The sequence below is a fragment of the Mytilus trossulus genome, chromosome 4, assembly GCF_036588685.1.
Source record: "Mytilus trossulus isolate FHL-02 chromosome 4, PNRI_Mtr1.1.1.hap1, whole genome shotgun sequence".
Lineage (NCBI taxonomy): Eukaryota > Metazoa > Mollusca > Bivalvia > Mytilida > Mytilidae > Mytilus > Mytilus trossulus.
Window position 1 is genome coordinate 75,548,074 of NC_086376.1, and position 26,794 is coordinate 75,574,867.

General features: G+C 31.5%; 1 protein-coding gene across 8 annotated transcripts in view; it reads left to right on the forward strand.

Annotated features, from left to right (window-relative positions):
- The first annotated feature begins 1,224 nt into the window (after nucleotides 1-1,224).
- The window catches only part of LOC134715980 (immunoglobulin superfamily DCC subclass member 3-like), a 42,203-nt gene continuing 16,633 nt past the window's right edge, over nucleotides 1,225-26,794 (forward strand). For 2 of the 8 annotated variants that reach the window (XM_063578608.1, XM_063578609.1), the window contains exons 1-2: nucleotides 15,840-16,158; nucleotides 16,415-16,622. In XM_063578608.1, coding sequence (XP_063434678.1) covers nucleotides 16,547-16,622 — 76 coding nt within the window. In that variant the 5' untranslated portion in view covers nucleotides 15,840-16,158; nucleotides 16,415-16,546. Of the gene's footprint in view, nucleotides 1,247-3,677; nucleotides 3,854-8,267; nucleotides 8,404-14,944; nucleotides 15,354-15,819; nucleotides 16,159-16,414; nucleotides 16,623-26,794 lie in introns of those variants that run through there. The other 6 variants (XM_063578605.1, XM_063578607.1, XM_063578604.1 and 3 more) reach the window with 6 other exon arrangements.

Genomic DNA, 26,794 nt, shown 5'->3' on the forward strand with positions numbered 1-26,794 from the left:
GGACTTAAAAATAAAATCACACAGATGTATTTTATCAGGTTTTGTAATCTGCCTTTTTTAGGTTACTTCCGAGTGAAGGACTGCACCAAGGTACAAATATCTCGGTGGTTATATACATTTGTGTTTTAGAGTGCACGAAATTCGAACATCATTCAATCGGTTACTATGTTTGAATCTATAGAATCTTATAAAAAGGGGTATTTAGAACTGCCACGGGCTGTGTTCGACTCACCGCCACATTGTTGAAAGGCTAAAGTGATACAGTAGATGGTATACGATAGCCAATCGGCTTCCTATGTATAAATGTGAATAGTTTTAATCGTATTTGCCTAAATGGTGGATGGCTATCACTCAAATGATACTATTTCTGATAGTGAATGAACAAAAAGTACGAAGCACTAATAGCTCAGCTGATGATACCCTTGGGGAATAACATTCGTGCCCGATAAATCTTTATTTTTCTTTTACAAAACAAACTTTCATTTTTAGCAACCTCATTACATTGATATTTATATGTCAAAGCCCTTTGGTGTAAGAACTCCAAATCATATCATCACTCACTTAATATATATTGTACCTTGTAGAAAGCATTTGAGAAAACGGCTAACGTCAGATCCTTCTTTATGAATTTCTATAGTTCTTCGTATCAATTATCCCATATATTTGATCTATATATATATATATATAGTTTTTCGTATAGTGATGTAGGTATGGAGACGTGTGCGCGAGTTTTATCTTATTAATAATAAATGTACCTGATCCAAAATGTCCTGCTTTGCACCTTTTTCCAATTTTGAATTGCAGGTGCATAGCCTACGATTTTGATGACGATATAATAGTTATGATTTCCGTGTGGGTTTTATATGTGAAATAAATGATCGTTTGTTCGATAGTTTACATTACAATTATTGAAATAGTCAAGGTGTTTCTACGACCGTATTTCCTTTAAGCAAAAATCCGTCAATCAAGATTATTCTAACCCTCCAGTTTGGTGTTAATTTTACGTTATGACAAATAAGGACGAGAGCGATTCTTTGTCCATTAATCATGTAAACAGACAGCTAAAATCCATACAAAACAGATGTCATCTATTGAAACTTTTAATCCTTCCACTCAACACAAGTATTTCACCTTACAGGAGAGATTATGAAGTTGCAAGGTTCAATGAAATATTTTTTGTAGGGATCAAAAGTAGTATTTTGCTATCAGCCTAAGGTCGATATTCATATCTTCATAGCAACTAACAGTAAGTAACCATATTACTGTTTTATTTTCATTTTTGCAGTCTTATGTAAAGTTGTATTTTCCTTTTCAGTTTTGCATCACATTTTTAAACTTTAAAAAAAACCAATAACTGTTTACACACAAAGGTAAAATGTTGGCCAATTTATCGAAAAGGCTAAAGATAGATTTTTGATCCTTGACGTCAAACCCTTTTTTGTTATGACGTAGAAGGTTCCACAAGGCTCGGACAAGTTATGTTAATGCAATGAGATTGGCAACATCAACACGAAGCCGGTAATTCATTCTATTAAAATTTTTTTCAAAAATGTTTTTTTCTTCATTTTTGATAAAATGTAATGATGTCAATGGTTTACACTTTGCGTAATGATGAATATGCTTCTTGATGAATAGAAGATCGTATTGACCGAGTATCAGATACAGCGCCATTCGCACTGTGAGTACGCATGCCGTTAGGTTTCAGTGGTATGCCGGTATCTGTTGCTTTTTTGCATGCCTTAGTCCTAAGAATGCCTTCATTTAGATCATTGCAATATAGTAATCTAGAGATATTTACTAACATTGCATATGAGACGAGGATGAAATCATTATCCAATTATCAAGTCCAAGAAATTAAATATATAATGGAAACAGGAAAATGACAACCAAACAACAATAAAAAAAAACCACTTAAAGAATAACTTAAAGTATCTCAGTTCATTTGAAATTCATGACACTGAATTTCCCTTCCAGTTTTTTCTTGGTATGTATTCATCATGGATTGACTAGTTTTGAACATCAGTTAACCACTGTTTCGACGGTGATTTCCTTTCCTACCATCTTGTAATCTTACTTTGTACTCATTTTGTTTGCCTGAAAAATTGACTAATGAAAGTTTAAAGTTTCGGCTAGATTTAATTTATATAACTTTCTAATTGTGAGCTATCAAATCTAACAAAATGGAAATTTTATGATTCGAAATTATTTATAATACGTATAATATGTCTTTAATCTCATCATTTAGGTTGTCATTATATTTCGGTTTGATTATATGTGTTTTGTTACTGTGGAGGGGGAGGTGGTCTAAGTATAATTGTTCACTGTGGGTTTGAACACCGCAAGTTGCATATATGCTTGACTCAAATTGTTATCGATTAGTTTTCCTTCCGAAGGTCAGTGGTTCTCTCCGCTCACTTTGGATACATCAACCAATAAAAACATCAAATTACACAATAATGCTGAAAGAAGCATTGATCACAGATCAATCGATATGAAATGGGTACGACAAATGGCGAAAGTCCATAGCAGTTAGTCACGCAATGAAAATGACTTCGCTTGAAGAACATCTGGATATGCGGAATCCTGATTTGAAACGGCGCTATCTAAAAATTCCTATCAACTGAGAAGTATTCATTTCAACAGGCGCTCATGGTATTTTGCTACATTAAACATCAAATAGCGTAAGGGAACACTGAAATCATCTATTATGTTGTAAATTTGAGTTCTCAATGAGACGTTGCTACTAATCTGTAGCTGTATTTCAAGATATGATATACACCTAGCTGTATGTGTGGTATCTGTTATTTCAATTACAAACTGTTATAAAAAATTAAGTCACAACATTTTAAAGTATTCAGTGGTAGAACACTCCCTCTTTGGCGGAATTTGGGATTGATGTCTAGTGCTAGCTTTTTATTTTCCAGTGCACCGAAAGCCTTTTTACGATATATGCATCATACTAAAATAAATAATTTAAAAAAATATAAATTTCGTTCGTTCGAAACGTTAAATCCGGATTTACCTTCATCAGCAAAGCCCAATCCACACTTTTAAAAACCAATGCTGTATAAGACCTAAACACTTGGAATGCCACATGACAAAAAAAGGGAAACTTTGAAGCTTTATGTACAAGATCGCATTTATTTTAGTATATAAGGTCACCTATTTGTGTGAGGATTTCATATCTGACTCCTTTGTAATTAAAAATACTTTTTATAAAGGCAAAGGATGGTTTGGAAAAAGCAGTTAACTTAAGCATGCATCTGTCCTAATACCAGAGGGTATGAATTGTCATGGTATAAAATGTCTTTTAAAATACACATGTGTCTCCCAACATAAATCTAATAAAGAAATGTTCGAAAATATTAGTGATTAAGGTTTTGTATATATACATTGTACTTGATTAGAATAACGACTTACGGTATGTGAACATGTAGTTATGATTGCGCAACATGTTCGATTAGATATTATACATATAGTCGTTGTAAAACTATTTTTATCTCATTTTGAAAAAAAAGTATCGTGTTTCAAATAGATAAGTTTCGTACTCGTCTAGACCCTTACAAAACTATTGCGTTTGGTCCAGTAAAGCTAATTCAGTAGAAACATCCTTGGAACTATATTGGAAAACAAAGCGATAAAGGTGAACTATACAAGATTTTCTAATTTTGTTTCAGGTTAATATAAAAGTTACAACAAATTACTCCATGTAACCTTAATGTGGTGTTTGAATCCGAATGGTTTTATGAGGATTTAACACGCATTTAGGACAGTCATCTACCGGATTTTATGTCACATCAAAAGTATATTTCTTTACACTGTGGAGACCGCCATAGATAAAGTATTTATAAAGGTAGGTTATAAGTTTTATTTATTTATACAGAAATTCGTTCTGCACATATGGTGTAGCACATGTAATGTTAATTCAATATTTCGTCGGTATGTTTTGAGTCGAACATAGTTTTTTCTGTTTTACCTTGTTATTGTGACAACGGAAAGAATTCACGTCAACAGTAAACATATATGATATTTCTGTTGATAGTGTATGTTTTGCTACATACTTACAGAGTTTACGGAGGTATACGAAGTGATAATTTCACCCTATTTACAGCTGTTTGACGTTTCGGCAGTGCATACACACTTTTAAACAATTTTTTTTTATCGGAGCTTGGAGTTGTAGCTTATACAATGTGTATACATATGGCATATACATGTACTATTTTACTGACTACAAATTACGGGAACATACGTGTACAGGATCCACTTACAAATGAATAATGATTGATATAGAGGAGACGAATACATTTCTATGGATCCTAAATTGTTCTGTATTCTCTCAGTGTCTCAATAATCATTCGGCAATCCTCTGTAGAATCCGCTACTCTCCTTCTATCCAGGGTACGGAATCGGCCAAATTCAGACGAATTTCATAATTACATTGTACTTGGTAATTACTGTAGATTATCATATCCTGCATGATTTCTTTGCACACATCTTCTCCAGTCGTTTGTTTTATTTATTATCTTGCTTTATCATTATCTGTATTTAAAAAAAAGTAAGACAATACAGATTCGTGCTTTGTAATTTAAACAACGTAACTAAGTTCATAAAAGTAGAATAGGATAAAATTCTCCAAACGAGCTTATAATCATCATGCGTGAATGATTAATTGTTGTGGTAAAACACCACTGTGAGCAATCATGGGCGCCAGTTCTTGATGTTAGAAACCTGAATATCAAAAGCGAACCACCAGCCTTTGTCAGGCAAACTGGCAATCCTTGTCAACGATTCGATCAGGCAAACTTGCAATCCTTGTCTATGATTCGATCAGGCAAACTGGCAATCCTTGTCAATGTCTATCAAACAAACTACAGAATCATGTAAAAACCTTTGTTTTCCAAATGATGATTTATGTACAAACTGTATACAGATTTTTAAGAAGAATACTATGATGCAAGACAAAATTAGCAGATCCATAGGACTGCTTTGAGACTGTTTAATTTGGTTACATTACTTATTTTACAACATCGACAATTGGGAAATTTTTTATATATGTCAGTATAGTGTATAATATTATCGTTATGTCCAACAGCAAGTCAAATTATTCCTACGACGGAGGCTTTTTATAATTCCATACTGCAATTAAATTTTTAAACTTGTTTTGTACATTCAGTGTGTTAGGTTCCAGCAATCATGAGACCCAGATTCATTGTTACACTCCTCTTGTTTTCACAGTTGTCAAATACTTCAATTAGATGACCAAGTTTATTCAATTATACACAAGTCGACAACCTTCAAATAACGAGGTCAATATATACATAAGAGATGTCTTAACATATTAAATTGTTGAGGCATCAACGATGCTCAAAACTTTAAGTATTCGCCTCTTCGTATCTGAAAAATAATTCCTATTGATAAATAAGTAGTTCATATATGCCATCGGCTAGTACTTGTCCATTCGGTATTTCTACAAAATTAACGGTTTATGTATGCATCTAACATGAAACTGTCTAGACGCATGGCCGATAGGAATCAGTTAATGTTAGGAAACGAGTGTTCATCTCTTTACAGTAACACCATGTATGGCGTATCTATTCCTTAGATAACTTCTATTTAATTGGTTACCCTTTCGGTTTGTTTATCAAAATTGTTACACGTATAATACATATATGCAGTCTATCTAAATTGTAACAGGTATACATTTATGCAGTCCATCTAAATTGTTTGGCCTACTGAAATGAACTTCTGTCAAGTCTTTTCTTAAAACATATTGAATTTGATTGTATAAATGTGTGTTTATTGATTCTACGATTATATTGTTATTAAAGTATTTGAAAGATTTCATCGTCTTGAATTCTGTTATTTGTTGTCAATCATGTCCCCCCGTTTGTGTCAATCTACTGTATACGGGGTAGTCTGTCCAAATAGTATAGCAAATATATAAGTTCACCCAACCGGGTTCTAAGGGACTTTTTAATCTTCAAGTGAGGTTGGAAATTTTGGTTCGAATTTGAGATGAAGTTCGGTGTGTGTTGTGATTTTGAGCCATGAATAAATGTGCAGTTAGTCTTTGCATGCAAAAGTTACTTGATAAAAAATTAGCAAACACAGTAAAAATCATTGCGATGTTTTAATCAATGCAAATAATGCAATTTGGTGATTATCGCAACAATAAGATTTGATTGACTTTTTGTGTTTCAAAGCCACTTTGATTTTTAACGACATATTTGGGGCTATTTCGTGGTGGCCAATTTTATTGGTGGAGGAAGCCGGAGTGCTCGGTGAAAAGTAAAAACGCAAAAACACTGAACTCCGAGGAAAATTCAAAATGGAAAGTCCCAAATCGAATGGCAAAATCAAAAGTTCAAACACATCAAACGAATGGAAAACCACCATCCTTCGCGATAGGAAAACTGACAAAAGTGGATTTGAACAGCTACTATCATTTCAAATGTAATAGTAATGGCTTTTCTAAAAACCATTGTTTCCCAAGGATAAAATAATAACCGACATAAGAGAACGACATGGTTATCAAGCATGGTTAGGAGAAAAATTAAACTCAGTGTGAAAACGATCAGTAATGTTAGAAAGTGTCTGTAACTATGCAGAAAATTATAGGTGATAAAGCAGATTGAACTATTTCGGTAACGAAAATGATTGAAACTCCCTGGGGAAGATGAATTTCAATATTCCGTTAAACTTGTTGTAATGATAAAAACAGGATAAAAAATGACTTTGCCAAATCACATAATGATGTAAATTTCATTCCCATATTGAGTTGTTTTCTAGGTTATGTAATTTTTTGCAGAAGATTGGATTTTATAAATCTGTGATGCAAGTTGTCAAATTAACTTTTCATCAAAATGTAGAATGTATTGCGAAGGATTCACTTACACTTTACAAATTATATTTGTATGATTGGCTGGTGGAATCTTAAATTTCAACAATGATTTAATTAATCATTTAAAATAAAAACTAAACAGAGTGGGAATTAATAGAAACCTAGTAATTCTATCGGCTACTATTGCTTTAACAAGGATTGCGTGAAGAAATAACTGAGAAGGCGGACTTTGATTAGAGGCATAATTTTAGGTCTAAAAATAAGGGAAGCCTTAAAACATTGTCAGATTTTTTTCATACGGGAACACTTTAAAATAATCTGTATATTAAAGTGGAGTATGTAACTTCTGATGTTACTGTGACGTAATGAAACATGATGAAAATAGCCAAAACTTACCATTTGAAAAAAAAGTTTTTTGACAAAATGAATATGAGCAAAGACTTGGCTATATACCCAGAATGACAATTAATTCCATATTGAAATGTTCATAAACTACATAAAATAATGCAGTAAACAATCTTTGCGTATAGCTATCAACTAACCTTTATGTTTGCTCATGTGAATAGTATACTGTCAAGATTTCAAATCATGCAATTTCTGCAGGTTTTTTTTCAAGCTGAAATTCAAATTCAAAGCTATCAATATTGATCTGTCTGATTAGCATCTTATATAAATACCAAAGATTTACACGAATGAAGCATATTTGAATTGAGTTCACGAAATATATCATGATCATTTATCCAACAGAAATGTATTCACATTTTTAAACTTGATCGGAAAATAACGTTAAAAATAAGAAAATGTGGCTTAGGATTGCCATTGAGATAACTCTCCACAAGGAACCAAACGACACAGTAGTTAACAACTATATCACCATTGATAATTTAATCTCTTTAAAATACAATTGCATACATTTGAAATGTGCCATTGGAATTTAGGTTAAACCTGACAAATTGTGTTTGTAATACAAAAACTAAACACGAGCAGGGCTGAATAAATACTAAAATTTATTAAAACGAAATCATTAAATTCTAAACCTTTCCGGAAGTATTAGCGTAATGGATGGTAATGTTGTTTCCATGAAAACATCTTTATGATGTCTCAGTTTTTACCTCGGCATTGTATTTCCATTTTCAACATTTGTAACGCATCAGTATGTCTTTTCCTGATGACATTCAGCAAAAAACTCTCTCCATAGATCTGCCCCACGGAAATGCTGCATAACATCTACCTGTTGAATGCATTACGAAACTTTGATGTTTTAAGCTAAAGCTATAAGACTATGTTCTGTTTGCCTCATTGGTAACAATTAATAACTTAACTCATTCTCTGAATGGCAGAGCATTGCTATTAGAATGACTAGGTTTCTGACTTATGTAGCATACCATTGATCGACAGTCTCTTGAGTATAGCCGTTTATGTTTTGTCACTGTAAACCTGCTAATGTGATAATCAATTGAGTTTTATGGGAATAATGAATTTCTTTACAATGTTTTGATATAGTTTAATCAATTATCAGTTTTATTTATGGAAAACAAAAAACAACTTCCATTAAGTCTGAGGTAAGAATTTGAGATGTATTATCAAGATAAGTTTGGAATGTTTTTTTTTATTGAACATTGTTTTGTAGATTGTTTTATTGTCGTTGATGGATATTTTGTCTACAATGTATTGGGTTTTATAATCACAGTCAATACAGAGATTATCGAAGATAAATTTACAATGTATTGGGTTTTATAATCAGTCAATATAGAGATTATCGAAGATAAATTTCGCTACAAACCTTTATAATGTAAATGGAAAGTCGTAAATTTTACATCATATGGAGCCGTGTCATCACGTCACTAGTGAGTAAATGACCTATAATTACATGGGACTGGAATAGGTTATGATGGTTAATTGTTAGTTAATGACTAAGATAACAGTAACTAAGGTTGCAACTCCCTCGGGTAAAATTTACACACAAAAAAGAAAACGTATTGCCCTGTCCATATAATTATCAATATTTCTATTGCCCTGTCCACATTACTCTCAATAATTCTTTACTGATTTAAATTGGCACTGATTTGACACGGACCATGCTGTGCTATAATAAGTTTATAAAAGTCCTGCTAACATTCATAAAGTAGTGTGATTCGAATAAACACATGGCGAATAAAGTTAATACAAATAAGTAATTTACTGGTACAATAATTCAGCATTATCAAGTTAATCTATAATATAATTAGCGAACAAATCACCACTAATACATCTGGAAATATTACATTAACAATAATAACATTAACTGTACCAGTTTTACTGCACAAGATGCACATTTCGACATTAAAAATTTCTCTCATGATGATACAGACCAAATTTGAAAATCTAAAACTGATCCAAAAATTTAAGAGCGGACTCATTTGTAAACTGGACCCCTGTTGTGTTCCGTGACATATCGCCACACTTAGGTGCGAAAATATATATGGAATGGCGGACCAGTTTTGATACATTTGCATTATCAACTCGATCCTCTCGCTCAACTGGATCATGTAAAGTGTAAACTATTTGTAAATTTTGCCTTGCTGATCATTTTGCAATTTGAATTTCTATTTCTCTATTTAAGTTTGAAAAAAAGAGTCACCAAAGCAAACATATAAAAAATGTCGTTTAAGGGCAATAACTGCTACAATGAGCTAAAGGTATATAATATATCTCTGAATGAACCCACCAATGATTTCAATACTTTCATCTTATTTGTAGATCTAGTCTTGTAGATACATTTTACATGCCGGTTTTTTCTTTTTATCTTAGTTTCAACATAGATGTAATACCCATAGCTATGCATATGGGTATTACATCTATGGTTTCAAAAACGAATTAACAAATATACAACATCTTCATTTAATACATGTAGTATCGTCTGGTTTTATGCCATTATCGAAGTACTGGCTACTGGGCTGGTGGACTTAACCGCCGTCCAGCAGTGAGGTATTGGCCCAGTAATAGTTATAAAAGTAAAGATACTTATTTTTACTGCACAAGTTGTGCATTTCGACAATATTCATTTTGAAATTTTAGATATTAATACCCAAATTTTGCGCAACTTTCAATATCACAATTCCTGTACTTGCATGTCAATACCGAAGTACAACTGGGCTGTTGATACGTTTTTTAAAAGAACTATAATGGCATAAGTAAGTGGCAAAAATAAATTTGCTTTTTTCTGTTATTCCCGTATTGTCGTAACTTGTGTTTGGTTTTTTTTTAACAATCAAATTGTCATGGCAAAATTTGTTGATCTGCATGATTTTGTATCAGAATATATAATACTCACATAATAATCTATGTATTTGATAACGTAAATATAAAACAAAAATATCTTTATGTCAGTTCCACAGAATATTCAATTGAAAAATGTCCAAATGATTTAATAGAAATTTAATAAAAGTTGAAATAAAACAGGATTGAATGAAAATTATAATTTCGTCACGGGTTTAGCTTTGTTGTTGTGCCATTGCATAACTTCCTGGCACCTAGTTAAACGTTCTTACAATATTACAAAACAGTAGGGTTAATCGAGTTAATTTTGCATATAGAGATTTTAACAGCATCCAAATTATTTCTTCCATGCCGCAAAGATTATTGTAAGTAATTATTCTCAGCATATAATTGGCAAATTATACAAAGACTGCACTATTTTGTTCATGCAATGAATAATGCCAGATGCAAATAATGTAATACGCTTTAATACCCAAAGGATGTTTACTTAAAGTACCATGGAAACTTTTAGTTTTTAAATTTAAAAATATTAGGATTGTTTGACATTAAAATTTATTTGGCAATACATCAGCCAATTTCAGGATAAAAACGTGTTAAAACTATCACGTTTTTGGCCTTTTTTGTGAGGTTCAAAAATGGGGATTTAGTTGGAACGGTTTTGTATGACGTTGAATAAAAATATGTATTGTAAAGCGAAATCTTGATAGTACTGCCACTGTAGTCGGAAGAATATGACACAGATTTTAAGGATGATCAAGAATAAGTTTTCCTAATCTTAAAACAAAAAATGTGTCGCAAACTTTTATCGTATTAGTGCCAGCGACATTCTCTGTTACATAGATATATCTACAACACTTTTAACGGAACGTGCCTCTGACACAAATACCGAACATTACTGTTAGAAACGCGTTAATTAAGCTTTATTTCACTATATTTATTATTTTCAGAGGAAAGACTTGTTTTGGAGAAAGCTATTTCATGTCTGACCCGTCATTAACGGTGTATGAGAAATGTTTCAATAATCTAAGGCTAGACTATAGGTCCAAATTATAGTACTCATCACAACACTTGTAATCGTAATAAATCTTCCCTCATTTATCACAAAACACTTTATAAATCAACAAACACAAATAATAGGAAAATGAAATTCTGTTTACAATGATAAATAGGGGCCGTATTTAATTGATTCAATTCCTTTAATAAAAGCGTCTAGCTGGGATGGTACAATACCCATTTATCAATACTTACAAATCCAATTCAATGTAACTATATTCGTATAAACGAATTAATGGAATTAAGATACTATAGATGAGTTACTGTCTCTAATATTGAGGATTTGACATTTCTTATTTCATAGCCCTCTTGTGCACTATTACCATGTGTTACCATAGAAAATACCAGACAGTGGAGAATGGGCATGTAGTTGAGTGAATATTAAGTTGGTTCCTTTGACGTTAGGGAGATTTAATGACCACCAATTGAGTTATCTTATCAATGTCATTTACGTTTAAGTATTGGTCATTAATATGGGGAAACAGTATGGATCCACTATCATCAAACACTGTTACGGTTTTGCTAAGCAACAAGTAGTAACGCAGAGCGTTTAAATTCACAACATATAATTAGTAAATATGACTGTCTTGCATGCTGTATGTAAGATTCTATCAAAGTGAGATTAAAACTAAGAGCTTTGTCAATTCTATGTTCTTTGGATCAATCAAGGAAGTAATATGGTCAATATGATAATTCTATGGGTCAATGTACGATATACACGCGATGATGGTATTAACGTTTTTTCGCGTTAACCGGTCAACTTTGCGGGAACCCATACACCCATACATGTTGGTGACCTTCTGCTGTTGTTTTTTATTTGGTCGGGTTGTTGTCTCTTTGACACATTCCCCATTTCCATTCTCAATTTTATTCAATTACACAAAATTACTGTTTTACGAGAAGAGCTGTTTAACATGCGAAATTGATGAAGGTCACGAAATGTTGTATTTGCACTGTATAGCGAGATGTTTATATTTAGTATTTCAAAGATGTTGGTCATGGTGGTGCAGGAAATTTTACCGAAAAATTTAAAAACCACTAACGAACAGTTTTACAAGATATTATAATCAATTTTAGCGTCGGATTAATCCGTTCATCTGTAATTATGAAACTCCAACGTAAGGCAATCGTGCTGGTTGAATAATATCCACTATACTCAAACCATAGGACAAGAAACCTTGAAAACCTTAGGACCATTTAAATGCAATGACCAATATAACAGATAAATAATCCGTCGACATAGGTATATTTTCAAGCAATCGTTATAGCACCTTGCTATTAAAATAATGTCTTTTTTTTCTATCCAAGTTATGGTTAAACACCTACTATTAAAAATTTACACAAAACCACACCAGAAAGAAGTATAAACTATAAACATGCTATTGGTATCCGTAACTCACTCTTTGGACGTTTCGTCCCCAAGGGTATCACCAGCCCAGTAGTCAACACTTCGATGTTGGCATGAATATTAATATTGTGGTCATTTTTATAAATTTCCTGTTTACAAAACTTTGAATTTTTCGAAAAACTAAGGATTTTCTTATTCCAGGCATAGATTACCGTAGCCGTATTTGGCACAACTTTTTGGAATTTTGGATCCTCAATGCTCTTCAATTTTGTACTTGTTTTGGCTTATAAAAAATTAATATGAGCGTCACTGATGAGTCTTATGTATACGAAACGCGCGTCTGGCGTACTAAAATATAATCCTGGTACCTTTGATAAATATTCCATGATTGTGGTAAACTTATGTTATCTATACTGTATGTACACTTTTGAACGTGGAATTTCAGCGAACAATTTTGCTTTTATTAACCCCATGAAAGTCATTCAAGGCAGTTAAATGACTGGAAATGATAATTTTTTTTATCCACACACACAAATTAATAAATTGATTGTCGTATACAGAAATGTTGAAGTTATCGACATACACATAAAAGAAATTGTTTAAATGTTATAATTGTTATATATGGACGAAATACTACAGGTCTACATTAGAAACTGCACTATGATGTCATCATGTTTGGTAAGAGTGAGATTCATTCCCGAATTTGCACATGACAGGCATCACTTCAAGTTAAGGAGCAGAATATTTTAGTTTTTTGAAGATCACTCCTATTGCTGAATTGTGTATGCGTTGATCAGAAGTAAGTTTACTTTGTAGGTCTTATGGTGGAATTGTTCGTCTTTTCTTTTGTTTTTCCATGGTGTTGATAGTTTCTCTTCTATTGAAGAGGTTGGAATGTCTCTTTGTTGTCGCTTCTTTACCCCGAAATGAAGGTCGAATTGCCGAAAGACACCCACATTCGCAATTGTATTAATCATTCTATTTTCATAAACCATAATATCGTGGTGTATATTAAATACACCCAATCGATCTAACATTCCCATGGGTGTATCACATATTGGTTGGTATATCTGGTATAGAATCATATTCAAAACAGTAAGGTCCTGGTCATTGCTTGACGACCTAAATTATCCCATTGACATGGACAGATTAGGTGAACGGTTGTCTGTATCGACCATTGCTCACTTCTTACTTATTATAGAATTTAAACTGTGGGGTCACCAAAGGTTCTTAACGCCTTTAATAATAAATAATTCGAAAAATTATTCAGGAATAACCTTTATGTTTTGATTAATATTATTTATATTAATCAACACATCGTATTATTCCGGATTCGTTTTTCGAATTGCTTTTTTAAGGTGTTGAGAACCTTTGGTGACCCCACAGATTCAGTGTCTTTAACAAGTGCATAGTGAGCAGTGATTGTTACCGACAAACGTTCACCTAATCTGTCCCAGTCAATGGGATAATTTAGGTCGTCAATCAATGACCAGGACCACACTGTTTTGAATATGATTCTAATTGAATTACTTACATTTAACGTTTATTATTTTAAATTCTTACATTTTACTTTGATGTAGCGATTAAGAATTGAATTATGTTTGCAGAAAATAACAAACTTTTATTATCACGTTTAAGTTTAAAATATAACATATATGACAAGCACGTAGTAAATTTAAATAGGTATGACCTACGTACATTTTTGTGGATTCGCTATTTAAGTTTTGATTTAATGTTTTCTCTCGTCAAATGTATGTGTTAATCAAATATTAAATACTAATTTGTCTTTCGCACTTTACTCAGTAACCAAATAGTGTTTGTTAATCTCAAAGGTCTGTGGTTAAATAAATATAATAAAAGGGACTTAAAATAAAAGTTTGTTTGATAAACCATCTAATGCAACTAAAATGAACAAAAAGCTTTTTTGTCGTTTAACGTATTGTAAATAATAAACAAAGTTTATGTTTATATAAAACAGATGTGGGGTTAATAGAAGTATGTTCACGTTGTTGGAAGTCGACAAAAGCTTCTCGATGGCCACAGACACATCGCGTTTTTTTAAAGCAAACTGTGACATACTGAAAAAAACAATTGAATCGTAGTGATACCAATCAAATGTAGGAATATTATTTTTATTGGAAAAAAACATCATGCAGTCTATATATTTAATAATCAATTAAGCTTAATTCGTTAATTCTGTCAATTGTTCATAAAATATCATAATATAATAACCGCGATGAGATATTTTTTGTGCAAAGTTATGTAAATTTTATCATCAACATGAGATTTCGTTTGAGAAGTACATTTCATCAATTTGATGTTCAAGAAAATCACTGGAGTGAAATAATATTAAATTCGCATCTTGGAAAATCAGTGCTAATTTTGTTTATATCACAAATAGATCGTATATGAATACAGAAGATTTTTGAAGATTATTAGTGGTATACCTATTCCATGCATTCATCTACAGATGTTCTGTGGTAATGTTTGTACAACGATTATATGTGGTTAAGATAGAATAAAAAATAAACATATTTGATGCAAATCCATCAAATTGAAAGTCAATTGTGATTTATAGTTATGATATTTGTTCGAATTATTGCGTAGTGTTTGATCTAAATATTAGTAATAATATTATTCGGATTGTATTTGATTGTCGATTGCGATTAGGAGTGAGCGGGATTTTTATTTCACGGCCTCTTGAGCAGGAAAATGGTATATAGGAGAGATTAATTGTAAAAAGTATAAACTACATTCCATGAGGATTATGATTTCATTCATACAGGACTAAGGTCATAGTGATAAGGGATATTATCTAAGTGACATTTAATATAACATTTTTAGCTTTTTATTGTAAGTATTATCATATGTTAATAGTAAAATTGATAGAAAATTGCATATCATTCTGTATTTACACCAAAATGGTGTAATTAATTTCTAATGTAATACGAGTTCTGTTTAATATGGAAATAGGACGAGGAAATCGGCTTACGAATGAGACATAAAAAATACGTGTTAAATAATTTGTATTATTTCTATTAAAGTTTAAATTTAATTAAATATCAAAATCATTACTAATTGCAAACCTTTGAGTAGACAAAATTCTCTGAAAGAATTAAAATATTTTTTTCAAATATCAATGAAAAATACTCACAAAGTCCATTTTCAAATCGATCCTACGGTTGTATATTTTTTCATAGAAAAAATCAATTTGTTTAGTTGTGGACTTACGCAATATTGAACAAGGAACACTGTGTAAACTCACTTGTTTAAATTAATCCAAAGTTATACTTAAATGAACCGATACGTTTTATTGACAGGTATTAGAATAACAAAGAAAGACTTTTATTTTGTGTTTAATTTTCTATCTAACGGAAGCTTTTCTGTAACCTCTGGCCCCCTTGTGTAAGCATAGAGAGAATCGTTTACATTGTGTTACGTGTAGACCTTTGATCACAACCTGACCGCCCATTGCGTTCTGTATCTTCGGTTACTGCATTGAATAGCGTTGATGGGGCGTATTATACCTTAGGCTTCGATCTGCACCTATAAAGCATTGTATCGATAATTACAGCGAGGTAATTAATAGAATTCTGCCTTCGATTAACATTTTACGTTTAAACTGTAATGAGACTGGACTGACGTCTCTAAAATGAAGGTAATAAAATGATTAAGAAATCAATACAAAATTCATCATTTTCTCATCTTTAAATTTGAATATAACTGAATTTATCTTTATTTCAAAAAATACTATTTCGTAGGTGCAGTGTTGCGAATATGAAGAAGGCGATAACTATTTATGCTATATATGGTTTATCGGCAAATTTATATTCATTTCATTACAGAACAGGGAAAGGCGAATCTGTTAAAAATACATTGAATTTGAATTAACTTGTTACTTTTGTTATTTTCAGATATAACCTCTAGAGAGTCGGTGCTAAACTGTTTTCTGTGATATTCCAAAGGATTACTAAACATGGAAATTAGTTTTAAGTGAAATGACACAAAATACGATTCAAACATTTTACAAAATGTGATTTAAAAAAATGAAGAAACGTGTTGAATATAAGAGTTGGATAAAGAACTACCTCCTGTCGATATTGTTTACATTTGTTTTCTCTGGTAAGTATAAATATTACATAATTTGTCGAAATCATGAATTGAATCTTAAAGAGTTGAGTAATTATTATCTCTTCCTCGACAATCTTTGCATAAAAGTCTTAAGCGATTATTTAGACTTTAATCTACTTGGAAAGTTGTTTGGTATAGAACATACTTACGAAAGCATATATGTTTAGCGAAATATCCGCTTAATTATCTACATTGCATTAAATGTGTAAATAAAACTCAATGAATACTGAAAAAGGTATAGGAGTAACATACAATTTACATCAAGTTTTAAACTTTTTATTTTTAAATGTAATTCTGACGACAGCAAACTATTATAAACAGATATAACATGGTAAGGAGGGATATTTGCGAAAAATTCCAGTCGAGAGAATGTTAAATTTCGCGAGCCGTATAGCGAGGGAAATTCATTCTCAAGACTGGTATTGGCATATCCTTTTAGACAAATACAATGAGTGCCGATAACGTAAACGAAAGTTTATTGTCCACGAAAAAAAGATGTTCGGGCATTGGGTTTCACTGACTTGACTGCATACATGTATACAAGAAAACTATTTATTAATACTTAAAAGTATTGATTATAGTTAATTTTTGCTTAGAATGTGTTTGCTTGAATTTCGTTCACAATTACATAAGCCATTTAGATTTTTCATACTCCATACATGTACACTTTTCCTAACGTCATGGCGAAAGAGCAAACGCCTAGGGGAGAATTGTTTAACTTATCCAGGGGATGAAGAACAAAACAAAAGGATCGTCTTATTTTACACTATTCGAAACTGTAAGAGAGCATGTAATACGGTGTATTTTCTATATTACCATATAAAGAATAGTTGTTTTCAGTAAATGTAAGCTTTCTATGCCGATACGGTATAGTGTTGTAAAATTTTGTGGTGTGTAATACCGAATTTTTTTTTGGAACCATTTTTATACTTGGATAAATAGTCTGCGGATTTAGATGGTAACGACAGATTTTTTTAGATTATATCCATATAATACCATGTTAGGGATTACCTTCGTTTCCAGAAGTTGTTTTAACTACGAAGAAATTTTATGACGTTGTCAGACTTGATTCTACCATGATTCTACGTAGTCTTTGTATTTGTCATTTACAGCTTGTCTAGACTAAGGGCCATTTAGAGTTGATATATTGGAGGTACCCTTGTCCATCAATAAAAGAAGTTTGTCGACCTCTGCAGTGGTCTATTTGTGCTTTGATTTTTTATTGGCGTTTAAACTACATCTCCTATTATTCATTTTTATTAACTTCATTGACCGCATCATTATTCATTAAAAAAGCCATTTGGCATATTTTTCAACAACGCTGTACGTATCGATATTTTTCTAATTCTTTTTCTCGGCATCAATAATCAAAACGGTATCTTTGGTTCTATCTAAATACCAAAGTTTCCATCCGAATTCGCCTGACGCAAGAAGATAAAACATTTTCAATACAATTACTTTTAACGACAAAATTATTTTCATCCTTAACAATAAAATGGTAACAGAACCATTATCCTAATTATCTTTTATACGTACAGAGATGAACGTTTTAATGACGAAGCCTTTATTCTATAAACTTATTGTGTTAAAAAGATATCCTTTTCATTATTTTCATGTACATGTACATGTTAATGTATCATATATCATAATATATGTATATATTTATAATACACGAATTCGATGAAAGTCTTTTAATATTTTAAATCTCTTTCAACTGCAGCCGTATGTCGTAAATAATCTTCCATTAAAAACCAAAACTTCAAATATATAATCAGAACAAAACAGTCACTAAATATATAAAATAAGGAATACCATAGACCATGGAAGTATTATATTCAATATTACTTCCATGCATAGACCGAAAGACCAAACGACAGATTTGTTTTAATATATCATTATGTCTTTGACTGCATGACAAAATACTGGCTTAAATATCCAAAGAGTGGAAGTTATAGGTTGAATGACGCGAGGCCAAAATTCTGGTCTAACTAAAAGTTCCGTGATTTTCCACCCGCATGCAGTCAAACTGCCTCTTCTTTATCTGACTGGTCTTCTTTCGAACACACCAATTCATTGTACGCAAGTTTACATCTTGAGGGTGAAAGAAACAATAACCACTGTCATGGACAAAAAGTAAACGACTTTCAATCATAAATAGGAAAGCAAACAGATTAAAATATTCCATTTGTAAAAAAAATATTTTTTTTTATCAATATTTTAAGATGTTTTTTTTTTTTATAATAAAGGATATTATTGTTTATTTTTATAAAAATGAGAAGATGTGGTTTGATTGTCAATAAAACAAATCACCACAAGAGACCAAATGACATAGAAATATGGGTCACCTACATGTATACATGATAGTATACGACCTTCAATATTGAAAAAAAAACGCGATAAAATAAACAACATAATGTAAAACTTTGGTGGCTATTGGTCGCATTGGCAATCATATCAACATGATCAAATCTCCTTATTTTTGTAATAATCGATTGTAATAGCATGACCTTATTCTTACAAAATAGGATTAACTATTTTAACTGTAATATTTTATACATAAATAATGGCTATTTGTTTACCATGTCCGTTTAAGGACTATATAAGCTTAATGCTGTTGATTTTTAATTAAGACATAAATTATGTTTTATATAGTTCAATCCACTGCCAATTCAATATTTATCAATTCAAATAAAAAATATTGAGGAAAAGGCGTTAACTTATCAAAACTAAATCTAGCTTTCTTTCAAAAACATTGTACATGTTGATATGCCTTATATACTTGTATCATGGAAGTATTAAATATTTTGATTTTGACTCGATATTTCTTCGATATATTAATACCAAGGAGGTTATCTCATATAACCTTCTTGCTAATATCAATTGTATATAGCAGGATAATCTGAAAGATTACAATAATCCTTAAATTCAGTTAATCTGTTAATATCTTTATCTTTCAAGAGGTGTTCGAGAACTTATATGATCAAGTACCAACGGACTGACGAAATATGAATATTGATATACGAATCTGTAGATAGATTTATCATTATTCCCACATGTGATAAGTTATATATTTTTTTGAAGAAATTATGTTTTTAGTTGTTGATAAAAGCAAAGCAAACATCGATAAAACTGAATATTTATGACTGACACGACTTAAGTATAATTTAGCTGATTATATCTTCTGCCAGGAAAGAGTTTTGTTGACGCGTTCTTTCACTTCATTATCAAATATTCGATACTACTTTGGTTATATAGCAAAATAATATTATTCCGACCACACGTAAAAAAAAGTCAAGCGTACTCTAGATATAAAATAAGTAAGTTCTACAGTAAATATATAGCGTACTCTAGATATAAAATAAGTAAGTACTACAGTAAATCTATAGCGTACTCTAGATATAAAATAAGTAAGCACTACAGTAAATCTATAGCGTACTCTGGATATAAAATAAGTAAGTACTACAGTAAATCTATCTAGGTGTTAATTTAATAGAGTGGATGGTGGACAAATCAATTGACTTATAGAGACTATAATAGGTGATGACAACTACTATTTATCATTATTACTTAGAGACTTCCTAATCCATTTACATCTATAGCTGGACATCTATCTTTGTCGGATTTATATAAGTTTATAGCTAGTCACTTTATTGGAGACGGTTACATCTGTGAAAGTTGTCAGTTCCCGAAGTTATTATAGGCCAGAGGTAAAATATACTGTTGGTTTTTCTCTCCTACCCACTATAAAGTTACAAGTCCACTTTACACAGTCATGCTTATGGACATTTTGGTTAAGCACATTTAAAATCTAAATCATTTTTCTGTAATCTATGTGGAATATTAAATAATTTTTACATACCAACCTACGTTGTGTTTTTTTGTTCGAATAGGCAGGAAACAATTGAATAAATATTTAGTCTATATCAATTAAAAAAAATGTAGCATACAAGTCTTTTTTTTTCGCTCACTGCCATTAAATATTTTGTTTTACTCAAGTCCGAAACTTTCGCGGTTGTCACAATACAAAATCCTTTGAAAACTTTGACAATGCCTGATTTCTAGATTCTATAAGAGTAGTTTTCTAGATTCTATAAGAGTAGTTTCTATAAGAATAGTTTTCTAGATTCTATAGGGGCTATCTTAGTACCCTCAGTTCTGTTGGTCAAAACTGCTTTCAGTGTATCATACAGACTGCGCTTTGATGTATATCTCTATAAACTTCAGACAGATTTACTAGTATGACAAATAATTCAAAATAAAACGTGATTACCAGAAAATGTAAAACAACAGTTGATTGATAGATAATTGTTGTGAAATATACATGCGCCTGATTCAACATTTTAGTTCTCTTTCTCAGTTGTTGTCAACAAAGAGGACACACCTATACATTTTTGAAACATGCAAATATCGTTGTCGTTACTGTTAAATTATATCTCTAATATACCTTTGTACATATGTAAAGAAAATAAATTTCCACTGTCTTTTCAAATTATGTGCGTAATAACTTTCAATTTGAATTAAAGAAATGATTTATTGGTCTGAAGTTGACATTATAATGATTGAATGATATATTTAATAAAAACATTAAACTTTTTGCACATTGTTTGAATTTTACATACTATTATCACAAAGCATGCGTGTTTGTTGTTTGTTTATGTTTTTTCAGAAGTGATTAAAAAAAAAAAAGGAAGTTCAGAGGTTTTGATTAAGTCAGTGATTGTGCAACCTTAAAAAAAAATGTTTACTACGTAAATACCACTGACAGTATTAATTTCAGAAAAAAATGTGCACCTAAGACTTTGATTAATATCAAACATTAAACTATTTGTTCTTAATATCTGGAGTTGAAATGATTCAGACCAAACGGTTAGTCACACGACAAAGAATGACAAACCATAATCAGCCATAAAAACATAATACCATATCATTTAAAATAACTACCATAATTCGAAAATAATTTAATATAAGCTCAACCTTTTACAAAATACTTTACTGTAATTTCAAAAGTCATTAAGCACATAAAGTTCGACTTAATCCATTTTAACAAGCAAATAAAGCATTAATGATATGTATTAAATACCAATATTTGACTAGGTGGAGGGCTCATGTTGCAGATTATCAGTCTGTCATCTCTTATCATCTAACCAAACCAGGTGGGATGACTGGATGTCCACACGTAATAAGATCAATCACCCTATTTTGTCTTTATCACTGAACCAATAAAACTTTACTTTAATTTATTAAATATTTTTGTAATCTAAACATTTAGCTATGAATTGGGGTTTCCCGAACATCATCTGTAAACCGCTCTCTAGAGGTTTCCTACTGTGACTGTAATTGAAGAATAAGTCAATTTTGAAATAATCGATAGATCTAGGGCGATGAAATTAGAAACCGTCGGAGATGTCAAAGTTCTATAAATGCAAAAGTAAACAGCATGTACTTAAAGAGGATAGTTGTTTCAAAAGATTAGATAACATCACAATAGGAGCCTTCAAATATTAGATCGATGTTCAAGTCATTCACACAATACATGATTACATGTACTTCAATATGTAAATATGATTTCATCGTGTTATAAAACAATAACGATATTTAAACATTTCATGATAAAAACCATCAATAAAAAATACTTAGTACTTCATGCAAAAAATCTATGCAACCAAATCGTTTAACTGAACTTTTACAAATGAGATTCATCGTAGTTTATATATACTGTACAGTTTCGATAAAAACAAAGTTGTCAATGAAGAACGTTAACTCAATGAAAATATTTATTGAAAAAATAATTATATTGAATATAATAATTATACCCTTTCCATGCAAGAAAAAGAGAATACAGTGACACATTTGAAGGCTCTAAGTCAACAATGTGAAATAACAAATTAATGAAATTTATCGTTTTTTCTCTGTCTAAGCATGGAAGTTTTATATTGACAATATCATACTTCCATGATCTAAGTATAGATGTGTAAAGCCACCCCAATCTACATCTATAGTTGTATGGGTACGAATCTCGTGTAAAATGCGTCAGTTTGACATTACGTGATATAAACTGACACCATGCAACTTCCGTTTCGAATGGCGACAATAAATCTGATATCGCACAAGAAGAGTATCATGCCCTTACCCATCATATCCATATCCCGTTAGTCCACCGACAGTCAAACATTCCACACTACCTACCTATTATATATATTTTATATGTATCCTCGGCATGAACATACATGAAAAATTAGCCACTTGACGTTAAACAATGACAATTTATCAAAAGTGCTTACTATGAAATACACCATCGAGCGCTTACATATACCCGGGAGTTTTATTTATCAATATGTTTTGGCAAGTTACAAGATTATAAACTATTCCATAACTTTTTTTGACATCGACCAGAAGATTAATCACGACGATAGCCTTTCTGTCACTTGCTTGAACCAAGAAGCCTGGTAGATAATCCATGAGAAGTTTTTTTCCCTGTTTTTGACGGTCTAGAATAGACAAAAAAGATCAAAGAATATTACTTCCGCGTCACCTGTACTTACTATACGATAGACCTTTGGTATTTACTATCCTATTTCTAAAGGTACAAATCTAAAATGTACTTGAGATGATTTGTCCCGAAATTGACATACTAAGATAACGACATGAGTGACATATATCTTGTCAGATTGGCGTAAGTTGACAAGACAGGCGTTTGAAGTGCTAATTAGTACTGTAAAAGACATGGAACTACTAAATGTACAGATTAGATGCTACTTCTACTAACCTTTGATGTAGGCGTAAGTGCGACACATCTCATTTACCCTATCTCTTAAAAGTGTAATTTGTGAATTATTTCTACCATAAGAAATCAGCAGCTTCTGATTCTTACCATAGATGAAAAAAGATATTGCGGTTCTTATCTTTATTTAAAAAGACAAGTCCTCTCAGATGAAACGCATGTACCGACCGTGCGAGGGCTGAAAGGCCAGTCAAGGTCGTTAAACACTTCCATATATGAAACGCATATTACGTCTTTGTTTTTAATATTGTTCAATAGAATAACTATGAACCCTGTGGCTAAATCATTTTCTAATTTCATACTAATCATTGTTTGAATTATACTTTAGAATTTTACATCCTCTCTGAAAGAAAAAGTTATGAGATTTTTTCGATATAATGTTGCCTGCAGCAGTTTAATTTTGACGATTGCATTTCAAGCCTATGTTTCAAGAAACTAATTAAGAAACACATTATTGAAATGTATTTGGAAATGTCAGTTTCTTATGAATACATTTCATCGTCAATCCGTTTCTTCCAATATCTTTAACGTATGTTTTCATATCCTTAATGGAAATCAAAGATTGCGATGGAAGCACATACCGAAATGACAGCTGAAGAATGATATCAAACCTGTCAATTTTCATTTTATTTACACCCTTATATGCCAATATAATATTATTAATTTGATATACAGCCCTATTTTGAACTGTTCCGTATGATAAATGAGATTGCGATGCAGCTGTTCCATCTACAAGACAAATATTATTGTATGTTTTAGTGTTCCGTTACTTTGATATTTTGGGTAATTGGCTGCAATAAAGTGAACATTTTTGATCAACAATGTAATCGGCTATGAAATTATTGATAGAAGAGGTCCAGAGTTTGAACCTGATTTATCTAAATTCGATTTATTAACAAAATTAAGCTCATTTGAAAATGAATCATAATAGATGGCAAAATTAGTTTTGACAGTAACAAATTACAATATCTGAAAGTTGCTATTCTGTTTTCGCCGGATATTGATTATAAATTATTACGAATAAAATTAAGACTATATAAGTCGATATGACCATTAGACCGATTGAAATATAGCGTGATGGTGCTTTTTAAGAACCACATTAATCTCTGCAATTTGTGTATTTTATTTCTTTTCGGGAAATTAAAAAAAAAAAATTCTCAACCATTTCTAGTGATGTATGTATTTCTTCAAAAGTAATAACAATTTACGAGGATTTTTATGACCCATTCATGGGCATTATACGTTTTCTGGTCTTTGCGTCCGTTCGTCTTTACGTCCACTCGTCGTACCGTCCATTCGTCCGTCGTACCGTTCGTCCGTCCGTCCGTCCATCTGTCTGTCTTTCTGTCCCGCTTCAGGTTTAAGTTTTTGTCGAGGTCGTTTTTGATTAAGTTAGTGTCCAATCCAGTAAATATGTTCCCTATGCTATGATCTTTCTAATTTAAATGCTAAATTAGAGGTTTTACCTCATTTTCACTGTCCACTGAACATAGAAAATTATAGTTTACTATGGACGATAATGGACACATTCTTGTTTAAAACTTTGTTGTTTTATTGTCTTTTAGATAAAGTTACGATATTTATACTCTTGATGACATTTTGTTTTACACAAAACATTTTAACTTTTTGATAGATCCCACAAAGTTGAGATCGCTTTTATACATTTGACATATTTATGGTAATATACACAAAGATGTCTAGATCTTATTCATCGCTGTGACTCGCTGTACCGATTATAACGTCGGAGTCGCAGGACAAGTACATGTTGAGTACGTGACGTTGCCCTTCCAGAGCACCTGAGATCATCCCAAGTTGTTCATGGGGTTTTGGTTGTCCATTTTTTTAGTTTTTTCTATGTTGTGTGTTGTGTACAGTACTATTGTTTATCTCTTTCCTTTTAGCCAAGGCGTTGTCACCTTATTGTCGACTTATGAGTTTGAACTTACCGCTGGTATCTTTTACTTCTATTTTACACTGTCGACGAAGCATTTATTGTTTTTGCGATTCCGATTGTGTTTATTTACAATACTCAAAGTCCAGTGGCACTTATTTCATTCATATATAGAATCCAGTGGCACTTATTTCATTCATATTTAGAATCCAGTGGCTCTTATTTCATTCATATTTAGAATCCAGTGGCACTTATTTCATTCATATTTAGAACGAGTATAATTATGCTATATATATAAGAGCCATTAAACGCATGCTAGGTTTTGTATTTTGCCTATAAAAATCGACACACTTACGATGATTAGTCTATCTGGTTTTTAAATGGAACTTTAATTTAGTGTCTTTGAACAACTAATAATGGTGAAATCTGTCAAGGCGTAGAAATAAAAAAGTACAACTTATCGGAAAGGTCTTTAAAAGCAGTTTGAACCTTCAAATTCTCAGTCTTATGTTTGTTAGAACTTAAAGTTACAAGCATGCAGCTGGGGAATTTTATATTTATGGGATCACGGAGGTAATTTAAAGAAACTTATTTTAGATTTGATTATTTTCAGATATCGCTTTAAAATGAAACATATTCTTATATACTCCCATTATGACACAAATGCGTACTCCTATTGATAAATTGCACACAGACAGATACATTATCGTTCATTCTTTGCACTTAGTTAACATCAGCTTGGAAATACAAAAAGATTTACTTTCAAATATATCTGGAACCATCATCAAAGATTGCATTTCTTCAATATACGACGCGTATATCATTAATCGCTTTCATTTTTTATCAAGACATTTCATCTAAATATAAAAAAATAAGATGTTCTACTTCAAATATCTTCTAACTATTAAAAAATCAAAACAGATTGATAGGGCATAATATTTTACCGTAGCATAGATAAAATGTGATAACTTTCTCGGTAGATGTCAATTGGTAAGGTTACCTGATGCTCTTAACCTTTTCAATGTCTGACTTTTCCGGTACGTAAAAGTTTCTTTGGTTTTCGAATCTTTTTAAGGACGGATTTATTTGAGAGAAAAAACCAGAAAATTCAAAGTATTCGTCTTTCATTTAAAACTTTGGTCTAACATCGGTCGCAAATTCAACTACATGTAGAACAATTAGTTTTGGAGGATACTATGCTGTAAATATAAAGTGGCAAATAGATTTTGTTTCCGAAATAGACCCGAGAACACAGTTATTTCATAGTGCATTTGTTTTCGACAAAAAACGCAAATTAAAAAAATCGCTCCTACACATGTATGATATAAGAAAAAAGAATTTTACAGGTTAGTGTACTACTTTTTGGAAAATTATACCAACATTATAGAAAGTCTATCGTCACTCACTTTAAATATGGAGTTTTATGTTATAGGGTTCTATAATTCAGTTTCACAGCTTCAGACATACAAACTTTTTTCCTTTTCAAACTGA